The following is a 22,072-nucleotide window of genomic DNA, read 5'->3' on the forward strand; positions in this document are numbered from 1 at the left end:
TTATTTGATTAAGTTAGATGTGATCTCAACAGAATTATGTTGCAATTACGACGTTTATGTGATGAAATGCTTATTCAGATTCCAAATGTATGTAATTAGAAATATTGCTTTATTGCAATTTGGACGAGATACTCATGATACGGTTGTTGTTTTCCTGACTAAATAAAAAATTGTGGAAAAAACGAGATATTTACCTTATGTATCCGATTTGTAAGGAAGCTGCTAAATGAGACGATGTGTGCGTAAAGATGTTATTGTGAAAGTGAAACTATGTGTGCGTAAAGATGTTATTGTGAAAGCCCTGACCGGAAGTCCGTGTGTTAATGTTGTCCAACTTGCCTCTCCTGGCTCAGATAGCGATCAGCAGTTGACTCTGGCAGGACAGCCGAGCCTGAACGCTCCTCAGGCGGGGATGTGCCGTTTCGTCGTGACGTCTCCAAAGGTGCCAGTGTGACATATTCAAGGCAAAAGATGCATAAATGTTCCAGGAAATAATTGCATGTTTAGCGTGAAAGCTCCAAGTTTCAGACCTGCTCTTGTGCGACGCCAGTCAAAGCACTCCTGCAGGAGATGTTTGCGCAACTCCAGATTGTGAGGGACAGGAGCACCGACAGTGAAGCGGCAGGATGAGACCCGGGGGAGAGGAACAACACTCGGACATCACGTTACCGTTTGTGCCGGCGGCGTGATTTACAGTTTTCCACCATGGAGGAGAAGTTCAACAGACTCATCTTCATCCCCATCGCGGCGGTGCTCTTCTTAATGATCGGCTACCAGTATGTGTGCCCGGCGGACAGCAACACCTGCTACTTCAGAAGTGACGACAAGGGGCTCTTCCAGCGGTACTCCTCCGGGTTTGAGTTAGTTTACCCGGAGCCGGAGGCGGACGAGGACCTTCCCTCCAAAATAACATCCAAATTTAACTTCACAGAGCGGAACCTGGACAGGCACGTTGATTTCAAAATCCGAGGGGATGATGTGATGGTGTTCCTGCACATCCAGAAGACCGGCGGCACCACGTTCGGGCGTCACCTGGTGAAGAACATCCAGCTGGAGCAGCCCTGCGACTGCATGGCCGGCCAGAGGAAATGCACCTGTCACCGGCCCGGGAGAGCAGATTCCTGGCTCTTCTCCCGGTTCTCCACGGGCTGGAGCTGCGGGCTGCACGCGGACTGGACCGAGCTCACGAGCTGCGTGCCCACCGTGATGAACAAGAGGGACAAGAAGAGTGTCCAGAAGAACAAAAGGTGAGGCTGGGAGCGGACACAGCTCAAGCCACTTACTAAACACATAAGGCCATTCACTCATTCATTTACTTGCTTCCTCACTTGTTTACTCACTCATTCACTTCATCTCTCACTTAGTCAGTCTTTATTTCCCTCCCTCACTCATTTGCTCATTCCCTGTTTTTCACTTATTTACCGGCATCATCCATTATTCACTCACTCACTCGCTCCCTCCCATTATCCACTCCCTCACTAAATCCACTCCCTCACCCAAACACAATTGCTCACGCACTTGCATAGGTTTACGCACAGACCCATGTTCTTAATGATGAGTGTTGAATAAGATGTAGAAGTGACGTGACGCAGAATCCTTGGAGTAATTGAAACGATTAGTTGATTAATTAATTAATCAAGTGACCGGACGACAGGTTTCATAATGCGAGTGCCAGTAGATTACAATGAGCTGTTGAGCTTATTTTGCTTACCTCCGGGCACTAAGTCAAAGGTCTCTTCAACACTCATTTCTCCCTGGCTTCTCATTTATGTCATGTTCTGATTGGCATGTAATGCAGCACATACTGTAGCGTTACAGAACTGCAGTTTTAACACGTTCACCACACGGTCTGTCGACAGCCGTCTCCTGAGGGCACACTCCGAATCAGACAGGCCCTTCCTCCACCGAAGGTCCGTTTCCATTTCCTGTAATTACAGCCGTCATACAGCTAAGCTTAAGGGAGTAAATCACTTAAGAAGGGCAGGGTCCTCTAGGGTGTGCCGTGTTCGTGTTGAAGCCAATTTGGCAGTGTTGGTTCAGAGAGCACATCTCCATATGTTCCAGAGAGCGGTAAAGGGAGCGCCTTTGGAGAACCCTTCCGACCCATTAGCCTTCCTCCGAGGCAGCCATCACACTTAATGTAACGCTTTTAAATAGTTTTGAAGAGACGCCGCGGTGTGAGTCAACAACACTCGATATAATAGTAAGTGCAAAAATCATCAGGCATTAACATTGGAAGTTGCTGGCTGATTGCGGACGCCGTTTCCCTTCCAAATCTGGGCAGTAGTTTCCCGCTTCTAACGGTTGATCTAATCATTAAGGGAGGTGTTTAATGGAGGGTCAAGTCTCCACTCAGAGCCGATGATTAGACAGACTTATGATGCGACGCGGAGTACTCAGTGATAATGCAATACTTTATCGATCCGAAAGCAAACTACTTATTCTCTGGGTGCTTCCACGGGGAGGTCAGAGGTCACCGCAGCCCCTGAGCTGCTTTACAGATTCAGCGTCTTGCTCAAGGAGACGTTTGTATCTGCTGTGTATTGACTACAGGGATCATTCCTGGTTGATTTTCTTTCCACACTGAAAATACCAAGCAACCGTCCCGTTCTTTAAATGGATGATTAAATGAAGCCGTTTCAGATAAATGCGTCTGACTACACAGAGCTTGTTTTGCACTGTGTTGCCACCAGGTTTCATGTTGCACTTTTATCCGAGCTGAAAGGCTTTTGTCCTGTAGCCCTGGGCGATGTAGCCCCCGCACGATGGACTGTGACGCAAAGCATGCGTCTGTTTGTCTGCTAGCGCATTTCAGCCTAATACCAAATGTAATCTGATCTATTCCCTAACTTCACTCTGCTTCTGTAGATTGGAGAATTTCAGCCTTTTTAGAAGTTAAAAGAGATTAGTCTTTTTCCAATGCAACTATAATCCCCATTGCTTCTACCTGAGGTCCAATGACTTAGTCGTAGGCTGAACCGATTGCATGTACTTTACAAAGCACTCAACATTTTTTCCTTAGGCTGATGGCGAAACACAATCCAACTTAGTGAAGGCATGTTTTGAAGTATGACTCTCGTCTTATACAAGTCACATATAGCAATGGGGATGCAGACAGTGAAGGATCCTGGGAATGGATGACGCCCACACCTATCTGAAGGCTACATCCTACAGAGTCTTATCTCCGACTGTACACTGGTTTATTCAACTCCTACATACAGCATTTCTACATGCATACCAATAAGAACATTACATACAGAAGTACAATCCTCCATTGTCTGTTTCTTTATACTTCAACCTCATTATACACTCAATCCAAATGAACCACGCCAATGAAAGGGTTTTGGGTATTTCTCCAGTTTAGTTATTTCACTTCAAACTATGAAGAACAATGGGGCATTGACAAAGCTTTTATAGTCAAGGTTACATTCACTTCATCGCTTCACGCAGATGTGATGTTGGCCACCAGAACTGGACCCACCAAAAAGAATATTGTAACCATCTCTAGGGACCCACACATCTGGCCTCCCAGTGGATCCATAACATATTTATTCTACATGTAAAGATGAATATTTGACTCTTTGAGTACATGTTGTCCTGCTGGTCCGCTCTGTATACAGAAGCATGTGTCTGCCTCTGAGCACTCCATCGTCACCTTGAGATCACCTCTCGCCTACACACCACTAAATTCATCAACTACACATTATGACTTTGTTACACAATATATACGATTAATGAATTGATTATATATTCTCTCTACCTGTCTGCATAATAAATCAAAAATAAAATATGTCTTTGTTGTTAGATGTTGGGGTTGCTAACGAAATAAGTAATACATCTCTCCTGACAATGGCATCAGTTAATAGAAACAGATTTATCCGGATATATAACCACCTATAATGGCCCTTTTACATATCCTAGGCCGCTGATCATTTATAAGGATAACTATATTCACTACCAAGGTTTGCTGTTCCTTTCCTTTCCAGATACTCAAACTTCAGTGAACAACACATTCAAGTAGTATCTGGTAGGTGCGCCACTGGTCTCCTGTGGGGCTTTGGCCGCAGCGTGAGGCGACAGCATTAACATCGCAGCAGGATACACAACTGCCACACGGGCCTGATGTCAAACCTACTCCAATTTCCGGACTGCCCTGTTCGCCCTCGGACTCACACCGAGCAGTCAGAGAGTGTAACCTTATTACTGACCTCATTATTTCAGATTAGAGCGAAGAATGCAGGCTGGCCAACGGAAAGATCTGCCTGAGTCTAATAAGCCCGGTTCTTTCCAGTCACAGTTAAGGTGTTTTAGCAGTTCATTTGGCAAAATCACCCTATTACTGGGGACGATAATGGCATTAAAATATGCAAAAATATGCTGAACAGGTTTAGTAGTCACACAGGGATGGTGAAAAAGATGATTTTATCACATAGATATTCTGTCTTTGCTCAAGCTAAACCATTTCCCACTGAGATTCTTACTACTATATAAGGGAGAAACATCTAATTGCACGTTTTGACATGAATCTCCCCTTTTAGTCGCAGCGAGTCCGTTTGAATCCTCGCCCAACGAGAGCAGAGATTTCAGAGAGGAATGTATGTTATTCTGACGATGTCCTCCGTCTGATGCAGTCTCTTAAACGCTTTAGGCGTAATACCGCCCTTTAACTGTCAGCGTTGCTTTTGACTGTAATGTCAATCTTGAAGCTTACACCTCAAGTTCCTTCAAGCTGCTGACAGCCAAGCATTGTTGTAGAAACTCAATGTGACAAGAACACTGAATGACACAAACTATTCAACCTTCAGTCGCCCGGAGTTATATAAAACGGATTCCAGTGGATCTGCGATGCCGTAAAGCTATTAAAGCGTTTAGGGAAAGAAATGGCACGTTCCTCTAGAAATGAAAAGTTATAAGCAGTGAAAAGCATCCTTGCTCAAGGTGAACACTACTCTATGACACTTAGCTTAATGCCAAACAAAGCATTTAGGATTATCCCGTAATTACTTGTAGCTAAAAGTTAGTGACTTGGATTCCGCACATTAGAGCAGCATCTTGGTTTCACTGCAGCTCTGATTCGTCACTCCTTGTGGGTGGGAAGGCATGTACAGTACCCGACATCAGAGTTGTATTTTTGGCAGGGGTGAATGTACAGGTCTTTCCCTGTGCTGCAGCCTGATGCCGTGAGGCAGGCAGATATAAAGCATTAATGTCTCTTCAGGGAGCCTTTAGTCACCGTCCTGTGTGTCCTTACACAACACTGGCTTAGCGCTCTGAATGATGCAGAAGCAATGATATCAAATGTTAGCTAACGAGGTATAGATGTGTGTCACTGTATGTGTCTTCACACTAAACACAACATATCCTCACAATCCTGTCAATGACGTCTGGCCTAGTTAAGATACATGGAACATGAATTGGCATATTGTTATTTATACCACGGTCTAGAGTGCTAATATCACGGGTAATGTGACGTTTGTCTAACAGCAAAAAGGTGATGTTTTTGGTGTATAGTTTTAATTGATTTGAATCTAAAGATAAATAATACAATATATTGATAGCCTTACATTTCGGGATATTATCTAATTCCTTTTCTTTCCTGATTTTTTACTTTGAGCTTCCTGACACACATTTACACACTGCATTACATTTTCCTTTTTCTTCTTTTGGATTCAATTATAATGCATTTCAGTTATAACACCCTCTTTTTGGTACATTTTTAGCATTGGACACACTTTGTTGTCAGCATGTTGGTGGCGTCCTGCCGTGTTCATGTGGCACCTTAAGATACGAGAGATCTTTGTTGTGTAGAAGTAATTGAAACACTAATATTCCAAATCTGCATTTAAACCTAAACCATGAATAAATAGCAGCCTAAGCCCAGCTGTGCAGTTTATTGCATTATAAGGATTGTCTAAAACCTTGTTCTGCAAGCACTGGTGGATGTTGATGTTCTGTTTACAGCTTGTGTTGACACACTTATACAGTTAGTGAAGTCTTGTGGGAACATTTCCAAATACCCTGCTGGTAATTACCACGGTTGCTATGTGAAAACATTGTGTACTTGGCAGCAAACAACCAACCATTTGTGTCAAAAATACACACCTTTAGTTTAACACCACAGGCTAAATGCCCTACTTGCTAGAGAACTTGTTTGAGTTAACATACCCAGATTTAGTCAGCAGCTAATAGTACATGTGAGAAGCCAAAGACTCCACCATGTTGTCTTGTCACAGAGTTAATCCTATATTCCACTACATGGTTTAAACATTACATGTTAGACGCTTTGATCCACTTAATACTCAATCCCCACAGGAGCAGTTTGGGGTGAAGTGTCTCAGGGACACAACGACACTCTGACTGCAGTGGGGTTTGAACCTGTGCTCCCCTGATCCCAACACCAACGCACTATTCCACTGCGCCACACGCCTCCCAAACCTTGGTACATCTTGTTAACAATCCCACGCCTCATTTTTGTCAACTTGACAATGGATTCTTTTTAATATATGCTTCCTTACTTCACCACTATGTATGCCTTTATAATGACTTGCATGCATCTCACAAGTATGCACTTCTTGTGATTCTGATTGAAGTATTAACATTGCTCTCACAATTTCAGATACAATCTCATAATCTGGGAATGTTAAAATGACAGTGAAAGAATCAAAACAAATATCTAATCAGTAAAAGGGGAAACAATTCTGTATCCAAAAGTAATTATTTTAAAAACTAGATAAGGATATTCAATCATGATAACGCATGTTTTCTGGCAATTCAATTATAGTGACAAATAAAAAGTTAAAACGTGTGAATTAAAAGCTTTTTATTTATTTATTTAATTTAGTAATTAATTAAATAATACAGGCCTAGCGTCTAATATAACAATCTAAAATATCGCAAGTAAATAGTATATTATATTGTGTATAGCAGCAACTCAAACAAGAGGCATTGCCCAGGCCTTATCACCTGGTAGACACGTGCTGCTGCCAATGGCTGAGCTGCATCAAGCTCAATACTTTGTACTATTGTAAAGTGATATGCACCATGCATGTTGTTTCTGTCAAGTCAACCCCCTTCATGACACAGCGCAGCATGTCCTATTCTTGTGGGAAATGTGAGATATTCAGAGGATATTGGTAATCTCCACACTCCTTAGGGGGATTAGGGACAGTCGAAGACGACCGCTATTATACGGGGGAGGAGGAAGAGGGAGATTAATCCAGAAGTCCGGATTTATTCAGAGACCTGTCGACTGGATTGAAGATTTCTTTTTACGAAAGTGCGTTTGTGAGAGAGAGAGAGAGAGAGAGAGAGAGAGAGAGAGAGAGAGAGAGAGAGAGAGAGAGAGAGAGAGAGAGAGAGAAACGCTGTGCTAGAAGCATCGTTATGTGCTATCCATCAAACTGCCTCGCGGCTTCTGTAATGGGACTTTCTGTCGGATAAGTCATCGTGGATCAACTCCAGCAAAGTTCTTATCTCTTTCATATGATCTATGTGCGCCTTATATAATGTATACGGAATATACAGTAGCATGCTACTAATTCACAGTGAAGGACACATGCTGTAAATCACTCACCACTTTCAAAGACTCAGTGCCAACATGCTGCAAGAAATCCTACAGCACTGGTTTCAAACCTTCACATATTGCTTAAAAGTGAAAAGACTGCCTTTCAGAAATTCCTCAGTTGTTTGTGTGGGTAGATGTGACCTTTGCAGAGTGCAGTCTTCCATTTATCCTTTCCATAACTACATGGACCTAGAAGACTGGCTGACACCTCACAAAGCTGCAAAGATTAAGATGTCAAGGAAAGGTTAAGGCTAAGACGGTAAAGCTGCACACGGCAGGCTGTTGGATGAACACCACGATGTTGTGGGTGTGCTTTAAGCTAACTGAAAAACACCTGAAACGTTGTAATACTTAAAGATGGAAGAACCTGCCCTGAGAAGAAGAGTGTATCCAACGATGATGGATTTAATTTGTTTATATGTATGTTTTCTGCTGCTCCTCCTATAGTCTATCACCTAGTTTTCAGTAGAACCACACCTTCACACCGTCGCTGCCCGGTTCTCGGTTCCCTTGTCTGCACACCAGTCTCCCTGGGGCTTTTCCTTGATCGCCTAAAATAGCATCTCATATCTGCAACCAATGAAGATCACAGTGCAGTCTCCTCGCTCATCATTTCTCTCTGTAAAATCACCTGATAGATAACGCCTGTTTTCCCTTTAACTGGGTTATGTTGTTTGACATGAACGAATGTCACGAGAACCATGCCAAAAAACGGAATAAGTGATCGGGATGGGTGATAAAATAAATCAAATATCACAACATTTCTGATCAAATACACGTTGAATTTCAGAGGTGTTAGCATCGATTACTAACCTTCTGATATTCCTACTGATAACGAATCATTTGAAAGGGACCCGGGAGTGTCCTCTCTTGTGTGATAGTGATCCCGCTGAGATGGATGAGGGGATGGATATCATTCTCCCTGTAATTGGCAAACCGACATTAAATGAGTACAGGAAAGAGAATCAGAAGAGTGAAATGGATCCCGCTTGACCTCCTGATATGATGAGACTCCTCTGTCTGGGCAGCTTCACTCCCTCATCAGTCCAACATCATTTAACATGCAGACCTGCTGTTACTCAATCTGTGCCATGCTTCCTTCCTCTGCTCTGTCTAATAGCTCTTCCCATGTGTTACTCTGTAGTTGTGTTCACGTTGAAAACATTTCATCTACTTCGCCAAATGCAGCGTTATCAACAACATCCTTCCTGGAGAGAGGCTCATTCAACACTGCAACAACAACATTTGAAGGAGAGTTTGGGGTTCATTTTTGGGCTTATTTGGTGCCAAATTCTGTTATTTCTTATATGTATATCCCATTAGAATGACATGTAATATCCATTGTCCATAATCTAAATTAAAGTTTGGAAAAATACATTAATTAGGCATTTAAAAGACAAACCCTAAACCAATCTGCTGTTTACTTAAAGGGGACCTATCATGCAAAATGTGCTTTTGTACGTCTTTTATACATGAATATGTGTCCCCGCCCGGTGTGTCAGGGAACTCACCAAGTGTCAGAAAACACAACCCTCTCTCTTTTCCTCCGTACCCAAATCTCTAAAAACGGGGCTGCAACGGAGCTGATTATTATTTAAATGTTTCTGACGTCAGAAAAGGGGTGCTCCGCCTATAAGGGCAACTCTCCACCTATCAGGGGAATGAGAGACCGCTCGAAAGCGCTGGAGACGCTGTAGTACATATGCCAGGCCTGTAGGTGGCGCTGTAGTCTGCCACAACAGCAGAATCAGCAAAGAGCAAATAGAGCGAAATGAGGCACGGCTAAAATGCATGATCTGTTTGGTATTTTGAAAAAAAAACTTCACAGACATGTTTTATATAGGTATGGCCCTACAATATATGTTTAAAATATAGCATGATAGGTCCACTTTAACCCTGATTTAATTGACAGTGGCCTTATAAGCAAACAACCCCTCAGCTGATGTCAGATTAATCCAGATTAGTGTTTGGAAAGTGACATCACAACCACCTTTTACAGACTGGGCCTCATCCACCAACTAGTGCAAAAGAGCTCAGAGGAACAAGCACACATCCTGAAATCTCAACACGAAAGAATAATAATAATATATACTCAAGAAAATTGGTTTTCAGAACCTTTCACAAGTTCCTCAATTCCATTATTTCATGATGAGGTGACCAAGATGCCAGCAATGACTTTAAAAGAGGTTTCATTTGACAGTGTTTTTCCTGGGTGCTTATTGTCTTCTGTTGGACGTGTGAAGCAGGTATTATCAATAGCAGAGGAGCATTTAAAAGCGATTTATTTTTCCCCTAACCGTAATTGTCTGTTAAAAGCAATGGTTAAGGAATCCCTTGCTGACACAAACACCTTTAAAATGGATCCGCTCCAACTGTGCGTTATCAACACCCCGACTTGGTGTGAAATCGATGTGCAGCCCTGTGCTTGTTCTCAAACCGGCGTCTTATCGAAACAGCTTCGTGATACTTCATTGACGGCGCTATTGGAGCAGTGTGAGGGAAGCGCCTCAACTAAAAGCAGCATGATGTATTTTCACCTTGAAAGAAGATGAAATAAACAAGATTGTTGTCGATCCAGACGCTTTTTGTCGGGGGCAGCATAAATAGTTTTGTCCTTGATGGTAGTGAGTGAATTAACAAGGCAGATATTGATCTTTCGCCGGGAGTTTCCTCTCTATTATCTGATGGTGATTTAGAGAGTGAGAGAGAGACAATTGGCGAGTGTGAGAGGGCGATCAATAGTGTTTTCAGGTTTGCCGTATGGAGAAAGGTGACAGGCAGCGAGAAGGGCATGAACAATACGCCGTATTGATCAGAGGCATAAGCTGATTTCACTTTAGGAACCTGATACCACACAATCGCTGCTGTGGGTCGGCCATGATTATGCCATCATGTGTTGATCATAAATAAACTAATAGGTTATGATGGACTAATGGGTAGGAAAGAATTATCTCCACCTTTACCAGCTGTCAAATAAAAATAAAGTACATTTTATAATTATAATCCAGTGATATAATATATATTATTCTGAAAATGCACAATTTATTTTAAGTTAGGGTACTTTAAATATAGTTGGATGCTAATAAAGGTGTACTTTTACTTAAAGGTGGGGTAGGGAAGTTTGAGAAACCGGCTCGAGATCGCTAGAATTTGAAAATACACAACCGGAGAAAATCTGCCACTTCCTCACAGAGCCCCTCCTCCAACACACACGAACGCGCACATGACCAATGAGGGCACGAGATAAGTTTCTGCCCCGATGGCAGGCTGACAGGCAGGTAGGCCATCCAATCCGTTTAGCCGGCCCGGCTAAACGGATTGGATGTACTTTTTACAGCGCCACGGCTTCTACAGATGAAATCTTTTATGGATTTTTGGTCAAAGCACTTAAGATATTCATTGCTATCGGGATGTTAAGAGCATTCCATGGAATATAACAAAAAGTGTATCTCGAGCCGGTTTCTGAAACTTACCTACCCCACCTTTAAGTAAAGATTTCCATTACATTTGCGTACCAAGAATAATTATTCTTGACCTTCATAATCTGACCCTGCCCGTGTCCCTGACACGAGTAAGGAGAGAGCTTTGACATTTGCTGCTCTTTGTCAGTAGGTCACGATGAAAGCACAGACGGGGTTTCATGGACACTTATTGATCGGGCCGTCTCGCGGTTAGCTGTACAGATAGATGATAGGCACAGAGGAGGAAGAGCCTGAGCTGTTTTCCAGGAAGTACAACAAAGGCCGCATTGTGAGGCGCTTGTGTGTGTCCATCCATCTCCTGCTGTCCGCTCAACCCGCTGAAAATGGCGGGGTAATTCACTTAGCCTCACTGTGGACGGCCATTATCTGTGGGTGGTGTGTCTGTCTGCGGGGGGGTTCTGCCATGATATCATCATGGCACTCACTTAAGTATAAATCACAGCAGAGTGATATCTGCCGTCAGGCGATAATTGCTAAATTGCGGACCTTCAAAGGCCCTGCACTCTTTGCTAATACAACTTCTCTCTGTGATAATCACATTTCCACTTTAGCAGTCAACTCAAAACAATCACGGCAGTACAGAATGTGAAAGTTCCGTATTTAACATCCAATTTACAGCACATTAAGTATGAAAGGACCCACAATTTTTTTCCGTAAAAACGACACCTTTCCTAAGCATATACAATTAAATCATCAAGTCCTTTCCTGTAGTGTGTTATATAGGTTCAATGTTATTAAACAGTACATATATTATATTTTTCAAGAAGCTAAATGGTTAAATAAGGGTACATCGTCTTAAATGACTATTTCATATAATTAAGTAGAAAGGAAGGGTGTTACAGAGTCATTGGTATCAGTTTGTAATTACTAAACTGTTCAATAAAATCTTTTGTTTCTATTTTCAGAAATATACAAACTAAATAAAGTAGTATTATCAAGTAGTAAATCCAAGGGACACTGATCACTCTGGTTGCAGTTTCTAAAAGGCAGCATCGCTATGAAACGCCCTTGAATCTGAATTCTTTATAAAGCTGTTGAATGAACGCTTCAAGGAAATAGGCAGCCTTGAGGAATGAAATAAATAAAATGTCGGCTTTTTATTTGGGCTTTATATTTGGTTGCTGTCTCTGACATCCTAAGGTCACAGCACGCAAGATGAACATTTTCAATTTCCCTTTTATCGATGTTTTAGTTTTGAAAAACTTTTAGAAAATAGCTGAAATCCTCCCTGCGCTGACTCCTGACTCTGAATTCAATAGATAAAAGCGGAGAGTTGCGTTGGCTGGTTGAACGGTTTTCGCGCTGCACTTTCTGAGGCGTCTTTCGTGGCAGATCAGAACGATGCAGAGGCACGAAAGGTGCTGGAGACGGAAAAAAGTCATTACCAGAGGAAGCGTTAGCAAATTGGTGTGACAAAGACAAACATAATTGCACATATGCAGGATGTTAAATGCTCTAGCTGTTAGGTTTGCAATGCTTTCTATTTCATTATCCTCTAACACCCTCAGACGCACTCAATGATGTTTTTTATTTGCACCCTAATCACACTCTCTGTACACCTCATACTTCCAGCTCTGTGGTATTTTTTCAGTTCATATCTTCTTCTTTTTTAACAGCAGCAGGATATGAGAAATGTGATTTATAGTTTCATCCTCCTCCACTTAGTCGAAAATGTGGCTCAGACAGTTTCTTCAACCTCTGTACTGTAATTCAGTTGAAGATGTTGTTCTGGAAAGGACGGTTGAGGCTATTTTGCTGAAATAAAGTTCACATCGTCCATGCAAAGGATAACAGTTCATTTATATTCTCTGCTCAGCTAACCGCCTCTTGATAATAGCTTAAGAATAAGCAAACAGACCATGGATTGTATCAAAGAAGTGGACATAGTCACCGTGATTTCCCACATTTCTTTGTTTACTACCGTTTTCAAGCCTCAAGTTTTGCACGTGGCCATCTTGTTCTTTTGGTATTTCAAGAACTACGAGAGGGGGGCGCAACTGAATGAAGAACGAGACATTTTTGGGCAACCAAAACATTTCCTTTCAACACACTGTGTCAGTGTTCAGGTTGTCATGTGACAACACCCATACTGAGGACACTGGGAGCGACCTGTCAATCATAATGTAACACCCTTAGCATCTTTAGGTCTCATTTACTAAAGAGACCTCATGCTGTATCGAACAATAATTGAATCTAGAGATTGAGAACATAACAAATGTTAAGAAAATGTTTACAGAGATAATAAATCAAGTAAGAAGTAGGGTCATTTTCTCCTAGACTTTTAGAGAAAATGCAGGTTTAAGGCCATTTCCCAATGGCTTGACTTTTCAGATCTGAAGGTAAATAACTTTCAGGAAAAAAAAGGAATCCCTATATATATATATTCCTAACGTACATTATCGCCATTTTATCGTACAATTGTTTTTGTCTCTCTGCAGGAATTTCTACTACATCACGATGCTACGCGACCCCGTGTCACGCTACCTCAGTGAGTGGAAGCACGTGCAGCGCGGGGCCACTTGGAAAACTGCCCTCCATATGTGTGACGGCCGCTCCCCCACCGAGGACGAGCTCCCCGCCTGCTACAGCGGGGACGACTGGACCGGCGTGCCCCTGATCGACTTCATGAGCTGCCCTTCGAACCTCGCCAACAACCGGCAGGTGCGCATGCTGGCCGACCTCAGCCTGGTGGGCTGCTACAACATGTCGTCGGTGAGCGAGCTGGAGCGAGGCCAGGTGCTGCTCGCCAGCGCCAAAGCCAACCTGCTCAACATGGCTTTCTTCGGCCTGACGGAGTTCCAGCGCAAGACGCAGTACCTGTTCGAGCGGACGTTCGGCCTGCGCTTCATCCGGGCCTTCACGCAGATCAACAGCACGCGGGCCGCCAGCGTGGGCATCAGCGAGAAGGTGCGGTGGCGCATCGAGGGGCTGAACGCTCTGGACGTGGAGCTCTACGAGTACGCCAAGGAGCTGTTCCTGCGGCGCTACCAGTACAGCCGGCAGAAGCAGCACCAGGAGGAGCGGCTGAGGCGGTGGCAGGAGAGGCAGCAGAGGCAGCGGCTGCACAGGACCTATCTGTCCGAGCTGTGGAGACTGGGAGGAGGAGGAGGGGAGGAGGAAGAGGAGCAGATGAAAGGGCTGGAGGAGGTAGCTACCACCGAGGACTACAGCAGCCAGGTGGTGAGGTGGTGAGGAGGTGAGGAGGACGCCTGTTTGATTCATCGTGCTTTACTCTCCTCCCCAGAATCTGCCAAATCCTCCTGCCCGCATAGCTCATTGTTGGACTGCCGAACGGTGTCTTAATATTTATGATGGATGTATTTGTCATGGCAACATAAACATTTTGTATTTTTGTTTTCTATGGCTACTGTTGGGACTGCAGATGTGAACTGTGTTTATTTATTCATTAGCAATTGCTTCTAATGGTCTCAAAGTGGTGAAAACGTTTCTTAAAGTTCGCTAACAATTATAAAAAAAGGGACTTGAAGGATCCTCTGTGTAACGTGTGTGATCTCGTGTGTTGATCAGTGCAATTCTGTAGTTACTCTGTTGTGTTTGGCTTCATAAGAATATCAAAGCACAAACTTGGCAATAGTCTTTGGTGTGTTTCTTTTTCTTGGACTGCGGCAGTATACAGACCTCGCAGGAAAGGTGTTCAATGGAAATAATGCAGTACAGTCACGTACATTTGACTCTGGTACGCATGTGTACATGAACGTGTTCCACCTTGCTTCTTTTTCACAGCATGTTCACACCATAAAAAATCTGAAATCTCCGTGCCCTGTGCCAACTTCTTCCATATCCACCACGCACGTATAGACACACTGACGCACATCGAGGGGAGCTGTCAGAGCGGGATTCAGCACTCCTACATCAGGGAGAGAGCATCAGTATTTCCACCATTAGGCATTGATCACAGCCTCTTGCTTCTAAATTGATCGTTTAAAGTTCAATTGGCCATGACTCTGGCACAGCAGAAAATAGAAGAAACCAATTGGCTCCCTACTCTTCATAATCTCACACACATACAGCACTGCTCTCCATTTGCAACCCGCGAGAAAAAACAATCCCTTTCAACACATGTATGCAGAAAGGAAATGTTAGGTGATGGAATGATTTATATTAATATTGTGTAATAGGCACTTCCCCAACACCCCGTGCAGACGTTTTTTGCTCGTGAGATGGAAAATAAGGATGAGGAGGAGATCAGTCAGGAGGTAGGGAAGGAAATGACTATGTCCACAGACAGAAATAGCCACTCCATCCCCAGCCGCAGTCTCCATTCTACTCGCACAGCTTGTAACAGAGAAAGATGAGAATTATATAAGCCTGTGATAATGAGGTTGCATGTGTACTGAAGCGCACATAAACGTGAACATTTTTTTACATTAATGCCATTTGATATAAAAAGTTTGATATTTGCACAGCTTGCTAATTGTTTTGTGATATGAACCAGAAAGCAGGATTTGACATATGGCTTCCAAGATACAGACAAATAGCTTCTTTATCTACGGATGTCTCTGTGTTGACAGGGGGGATTTGTTCCGGGAGGTTTGAGCTAGATGATCACAAACAGATTTGAGTCTTGGTAGTAAAACATTTTAGATATACCAACCTTGTGGTCCTCAGAGTTCTCTGTCCAGCAGCATTGAGCAGAAGCTAACGGGGAAGGTGAATGCTTCTGCAAGGAGAATTCTAAGTGCTCACAACCTCCGAGTCTTTCACAGATAGCTGCAGGAAGCGTTGTCGGGCTGTAAAATCATTTAACACACCGTTAGGGAGACAAACAGCAAAGCATGTGGATTGTTAGTATCTCCATCAAAAGTGCTGGGCACTGAGGCAACAAAAGAAAAACAAGTTCAATCATTAACACGAAGAATTTACCTCTCAAGAAACAAGTTAAATGATCTTTTGTGTCAATGAAAAACGTTTTGATAAGTTTATCTAAACAACAAATACATATAGACAATATAATAATCTATTATCTTACACATTTGACTTTTATGATTTTTGAACCAGGCAAAAATAATGTCAAGCTAACGCCTAAACGACTAAAATGAGCTAGCTACAAAACTACCTGTCTCCATCACTCAACTTAAATAAAAAAAATAGAATAGTGTTTTACATGTAATTTATTGTTTTTAAAACATAAAACATCTTTATCTTTATGGTTAAGAAACATAGGTTTAATGTAAAAACAAAGAAAGATAATATATTCTGTATCAACAAGAAATAAACAAAGATAAAGTGACTAGAAATAACAATAGCAAGTTAGCTAAATAGCAAAATAGCGTGTGTATACATTCCTTTTACAGGGGAAATTCAGCGTACTTTACATAAATAAAAACAAAAAGGACCGTCCATCTATATATAAATGATTATCGTGATTACAGCTGACAAAGGAATGCTAACTCACTTCCTGGTTGTATGACTAAACATTCTATCAATAGGGACAAACTAATCTATGGCATCATTTCTCAGGTAAATTATACTGACGTGTGTTAACACTTTACACGCACTTCTAACAGCTTTAATTTTAAAACAGTTTTATTTACATTTCAGGCGTTTAGATGAGTAACACCTACGTCACTTCCGGGCGAAAATTACGGCCCCGCCCACTTTTGGGGGAAAACAACGCTGTCATTTGAATGGCGGTCAATACAGATTCTGACGTTTTTGCCAATCCGATCAGAATTTTTTGAAAACCGTGAATTTTTGGATCTTAAAAGAGCTCGATATATGGTTACATTAAAATCAGTAGGCGAAGCTGTTGTTTCGCCAGCTGTTACTCTCATGAGCGAGGCAGAAATAATAGTTTTATCATGCCAACAATCAAACATTAAAACAAGTTACGTTGTTCTGTACTTCCTCTAAGAACAAAGGACAGTAAAAGAAGAGCTCTGTGGCTTCAGGCTCGATCGCCATAGAGTGGCGAAGTCACGCCCATACCATGTTACTTCAGTTTTACGACACTTTTATTTTTTTGACTTGCAAAATTATCTTTTAAATTGACAAACATCATATGTGTAATTCGTGGCACAATTCAAACGGGATCGAAAGATAATCTTTCTCTCTCCATTGACTTCAATACATACTTTTTTCGAAATAAGGTCCCGTGGAGCTCCCCCGGAAGGGGAGGGACTTCGCCACTATATACAAATGACAGCGTTGGTTTCCCCCCAAAGTGGGCGGGGCCGTAAAGTGACGTAGATGGTACTCTCATCTATGAAAATCAATAGCCTACTGCTATATTTAACCATATATCGAGTCCGATCGTCGATTTCCAATAGCTTAATGTAATTGTTTGCCTGACTGGCCATTGTAATCGGGCTCTTTGAGCCGCCAAAAATCCACGGTTTTCTTACATTTCTGATCGGATTGGCAAAAACTCAGAATTTGTATTGACCGCCATTCAAATGACAGCGTTATTTTCCCCCAAAAGTGGGCGGAGCCGTGCTTTTTGCCCGGAAGTGATGCATTTGTTACTCTCATGTATACAACTATTTATTGTCTGTGGGAAGCACACAATGGATATCATGCAGCTTTCCCGACATTGTGTTTGAGTCAGAAGGCTTAAAGTAATTCCACAAAAAAGATGGAAGTCATTCTGGCGTTGGACTGTCAGAGGTCAGCCGGCATGTCAGGGCCTGCCTGGCTGATGATGGCCAGGTGGAGCACTGACCTAACCTTTGTCAGCCAGTTTTCAGGGTAAAAAGTGCTGATGAAGGCCCTCCTAAACTTATCCCCTGACAGAGTGTACAGAGCCAGGTTAGAAAACGTGTTGACACCAGCCAGAGGCCTGGAGATAATATACACTGCATGCACGATGCGCTCCACCGTGCATGACGTCGTTCTAGTATCTATCCGCAAATTACGCAGGATGTGATAAGGCAGGAAACACACCACAAACACCACCAGGATCAACACGGTCACGCGCCGCGCGCGCTTCCTGAACGGACTGGACATGGAGAGCCCATTCCTTAACTGCTTCACGATACCGACGTAACACATGGATACTACCACAAGGGGGAGTAGAAATCCGATTGCAGTGAGCAGCCTGCCGTACCAGCGCAGGTGGAGAGGTATGGCGCTAGCAAAGTCCAAGCAGTAGGTCTTGTTGTTGCGTTTATCCAAGGATATCATCGTCAACATTGGTGTGACTTCGGCAGCAGTGATGATCCAGACGGCTGTGCACGCAACTATTCCCCAAACCTTCTGCTGCACCTGAGCGGCCCTCAGAGGCTGAATCACCACCACGTAACGGAACACTGCGAGACACGTCAGGAAGAGGATGCTCCCGTACAGGTTGAAATGAAAACCAAAGCGCACAAAGCGGCACATGAAGTCACCGAGGGTCCACGATTCCCCGTTGCTGTAGTAGTAGACCAGGAAGGGCAGACTGAGCACGTAGAGGAGGTCCGTCAGCGCCAGGTTGACCATGATGATGCTGCTGCTCTTCCAGGGGCGCAGCTTCGTCAGGTAGATGCCAATGGCAGTGATGTTGCCCACTAGGCCCACCACAAAGATGACGCTGTAGCAGACAGGCAGGTAGTAGCGCTTCATCAGTTGGTCGACAATAGTGCAGTTGAGATGTTCTTCGTAGTCGAGGATGCTGGCTGCCATTGCTGACTTCTGTTGACTGTGAACATATTTTACAAACCGCGTTACAATTATAAAAAAACACAGCAAAATGTTTCTAAATGTTCATTATTGGAAGTTCTAGCATGGGCCAAAAGGGAACCACGATGTCCCTTTGATTTTGGAGCGGATCAGAACAATTTGACGAATATTTGAAATATTTAGACCTTAAGAAAAGGGTATGGAGTCAGATTTGGGTCAATATTCTAGCGCGTAAAACAAGCTACTCACGAGCTGAAAATGTGCTTTTACACGCGCATAAAATGACCCTCGCACGCAGATTAAACCCCCGCGAGCGGCTCTGCGCCCGCGAGTGGCTCTGCGCTCGCTCACGAGAGAAACAGCCTTCTTGCTCGCTCGCGGGAGTGTCAGCCTCGCGGAGTCTGTCTTTCTGGCACTTTGGGGCGGAGCCACTGGACTTTGATTGACAGCTGCAAGGAAACCCGGGGTTGCCAGGTTTGATAAATGCCTGAACTACCAAGAGCCGAGGAGAGACGGCAGCAAAATCAGTTGGACGAGATTGAATGGTAAAGTTGTCCATATGTGTATATATAATTGTTGCATTTAAGTGATATATTGGTTGTAAAAATGTATTTGCTTGATACAAAAGAACATTCTTTATAACCAATTGCTTTATTATCACGCATTTGTAATATTTGTATGCTAGAACTTTTTGTATTCTTTTTGAAAAATAAAAAATAAATAGCTCACTTGTCATTCATTTTAATCCTTAATTATCCGTCCAACACTGAAAAGGTGGTCCTTGTGAAGAGTCTCATCACTATATTCCCTCAGCTGAAAGTCATTTACAACAATAGTTTGCTGAAGATTAAGTTTGTTTTAACCAAGGTATAAGGTTTTTTTAGGTGTGATTTTATGAATGATCTATTCTGTCAACATTTGATGAATTAGAAAAATATTAATGTTTTTAAATGTTAACAATTATTTTCTTAATGACATATTGTGCTAATGAAATCCTTGTAAATAAATGTCCAATGAATTTATTCTTGCATTCAATTTTTTTGAATAAAAACCATATCCACCACCTGGTACTTCCAGTAATCGTCATTGACACACAATGTGCAGATATAACACAATCAAATGTTAATTCTGGTTAAAGAAATATAACACAAAATGTGCAGAAATAACAAATGAGTGTGTTCATCTTGGTTACACATTTATGACACACAATGTGTAAAATGTGCACATTGTGTGTTAGGGGCATGTAACACATTTTGTGTGTAAAAATGATTTACACATAAATAAACACAACACGTGTTGTCCCTGAGCACACTCTGTAGGTGTGTTGAAATTCAACACATGTTGTGTCATATTTGACACATCCCTTCTAAGAGTGTACAGCAGACAGTAGCTAGCAATTTTCGACAGATAAAGCCCACTCAAAAATATATTGTTTTATATAAAATAAATGTTTATATATATATATATATATATATATATATATATATATATATATATATATTAGCTGTACACTTTACGAATATAATAGTTTTTTATGGACAATTTTACCATTCAATCTCGTCCAACTGATTTTGCTGCCGTCACTCCTCGGCTCTTGGTAGTGCAGGCATTTATCAAACCTGGCAACTCCGGGTTTCCTTGCAGCTGTCAATCAAAGTCCAGTGGCTCCTCTCCAAAATCCCAGAAACTTTTCACGCGCGCGTAGACAGACTCCGCGAGGCTGACACTCCCGCGAGCGAGCAAGAAGGCTGTCTCTTTCACGAGCGAGCGCAGAGCCACTCGCGGGCGCAGAGCCGCTCGCGGGCGCAGAGCCGCTCGCGGGGGTTTAATCTGCGCGCGAGGGTCATTTTATGCGCGTGTAAAAGCACATTTTCCGCTCGTGAGTAGCTTGTTTTACGCGCTAGAATATTGACCCAAATCTAACTCCATAAAAGGGCCTTGGTGAAGGTCTACTCTGCGCACTTCAAGTGCCCCTCTAGTGTTACTTGTTCTTTGGTACAAACATATGCTTGATATATGAGATCAGAAATGTTGGTGATTAATCTCATAATCAACTAAAAGATCTAACTAACAAATCCCCTGTTCAAATTAATATGGTAACAAAAACTGGGACCTGCTTCATGCTCAATTTATTTGATCTGCTTTTCACAAATGTGGCCAATTTAGTTCAAATGAATACTAAAATGCTCTGCAAAGCTTCTAGAAGTTGTCTGGGTTCTTCATTATGAGTCAATACTGCAAATAACAGTACTTTGATTCAATGAGTATAAAAATGCTGAACAAATGATAATTTTTTTGTCCATTTGTAATAGATGTTTCCAGCATGAAGATTATCTGTTTTTTCCGATTCCAATTGGCCGAGTCATACATTATATGTTGTTGGAGGATAAAAAACAACGGCAGCGAACACATCTTCATTCCCTTTCCCTCAGCTGTCAGATACTCATTGGTAATTACCACTGGAAGTCACAGGCACAGAAACCCAGAGGCGAGCAGACTAGGAAAGAAACAAATAATCAAGTAAACTCAGTGGGAAAGAAGCAAACAACAGCTTCTTCCTTCTTCTGCAAACAGTCTGCTTTCTGAAAGCCACTATGGATTTGATGGAGCCTGTGGCAAGCTTTCTGTAATACAGTACATTCAATCTGCTCTCATTATAGAACTGGGGACACGTGCCTGGTGTTATTTACACGTGGCATATATGCACTCAGATTTCACAAGGCACTACTTGTACTACACTTTGTGAAAAAACAAGTTCTATAAAGTGAGTTTTATCCATGCAGAAATGCTGAGTGATAAAGGTTGAAAAACTGATATTTCTACTCACTTCTAGTTCCAGTGTCTACATCAGTGCTCACTCCAAGCCTTATTATGTTTTCTCACCCATCCCTCCGTCGCTCCCCCTCCGCCTCGCTCCACTTCCCTTCAACCCTTTTTCACACACGGGGAACTCCAGCAGGGTTTAGTTTTGAGCCCACTGTTGTGTGCTTCATATTGAGCCATGTGCACTGGTTTCCTGGTTGCATGCTTCAGCTGACAGAGCTCAAGGTTCGCTGTATTTACACAGATCGGGTTTCAGGTGAAATTGCTAAGAATAACGGGAAAACAAGTCCGACAACACAGACGAAGTGAACCCTCCAGTGAGTAACCTCAGGAGGTTCTTTAGAAGAGTTGTGACTTCTTCAAGGCATGTCTACGCCTTTAACAAGGGCAATATTTGGCACGGACATACCTTGATTTCGGATAAAAGTAATGAGGAAGTTTAGCAAGATGTGGGAAATAAATGACTGTGTAAAATATACGGTAGTGTCAGGCGAAAAATAAATAGCTTTTCGCATTTTGAGCATAAAGTTTACATGTTGATAATAAAGTCATATATTCTGAATGTTCAACAACAATACATTGT

At 42.5% G+C, this 22,072-nt stretch overlaps 2 protein-coding genes across 3 annotated transcripts; one reads left to right on the plus strand and one right to left on the minus strand.

The window, feature by feature from the left end:
- Positions 1 to 235: 235 nt before the first annotated feature.
- On the plus strand, positions 236 to 14,821 carry LOC117456974 (heparan-sulfate 6-O-sulfotransferase 3-B-like). The gene is made up of 2 exons (XM_034096850.1): positions 236 to 1,247; positions 13,485 to 14,821. Exons 1-2 carry the CDS (start codon positions 706 to 708, stop codon positions 14,236 to 14,238), a joined length of 1,296 nt encoding a protein of 431 aa, XP_033952741.1. The 5' UTR covers positions 236 to 705; the 3' UTR covers positions 14,239 to 14,821.
- A 1,424-nt stretch (positions 14,822 to 16,245) lies between these two features.
- On the minus strand, positions 16,246 to 21,596 carry LOC117457273 (2-oxoglutarate receptor 1-like). Of its 2 annotated transcripts, XM_034097249.2 has the most exons (3): positions 21,494 to 21,596; positions 21,124 to 21,163; positions 16,246 to 18,685 (listed from the first exon to the last, which is right to left on the minus strand). In XM_034097249.2, the coding sequence occupies exon 3, from the start codon at positions 18,667 to 18,669 to the stop codon at positions 17,668 to 17,670; it is 1,002 nt and encodes a 333-aa protein (XP_033953140.1). In that variant the 5' UTR covers positions 18,670 to 18,685; positions 21,124 to 21,163; positions 21,494 to 21,596; the 3' UTR covers positions 16,246 to 17,667. The 2 variants fall into 2 exon arrangements, with proteins under 2 accessions (XP_033953140.1, XP_033953148.1); XM_034097257.2 differs by lacking the exon at positions 21,124 to 21,163.
- Positions 21,597 to 22,072: the final 476 nt, after the last annotated feature.

This window comes from Pseudochaenichthys georgianus, chromosome 2, assembly GCF_902827115.2.
Source record: "Pseudochaenichthys georgianus chromosome 2, fPseGeo1.2, whole genome shotgun sequence".
Lineage (NCBI taxonomy): Eukaryota > Metazoa > Chordata > Actinopteri > Perciformes > Channichthyidae > Pseudochaenichthys > Pseudochaenichthys georgianus.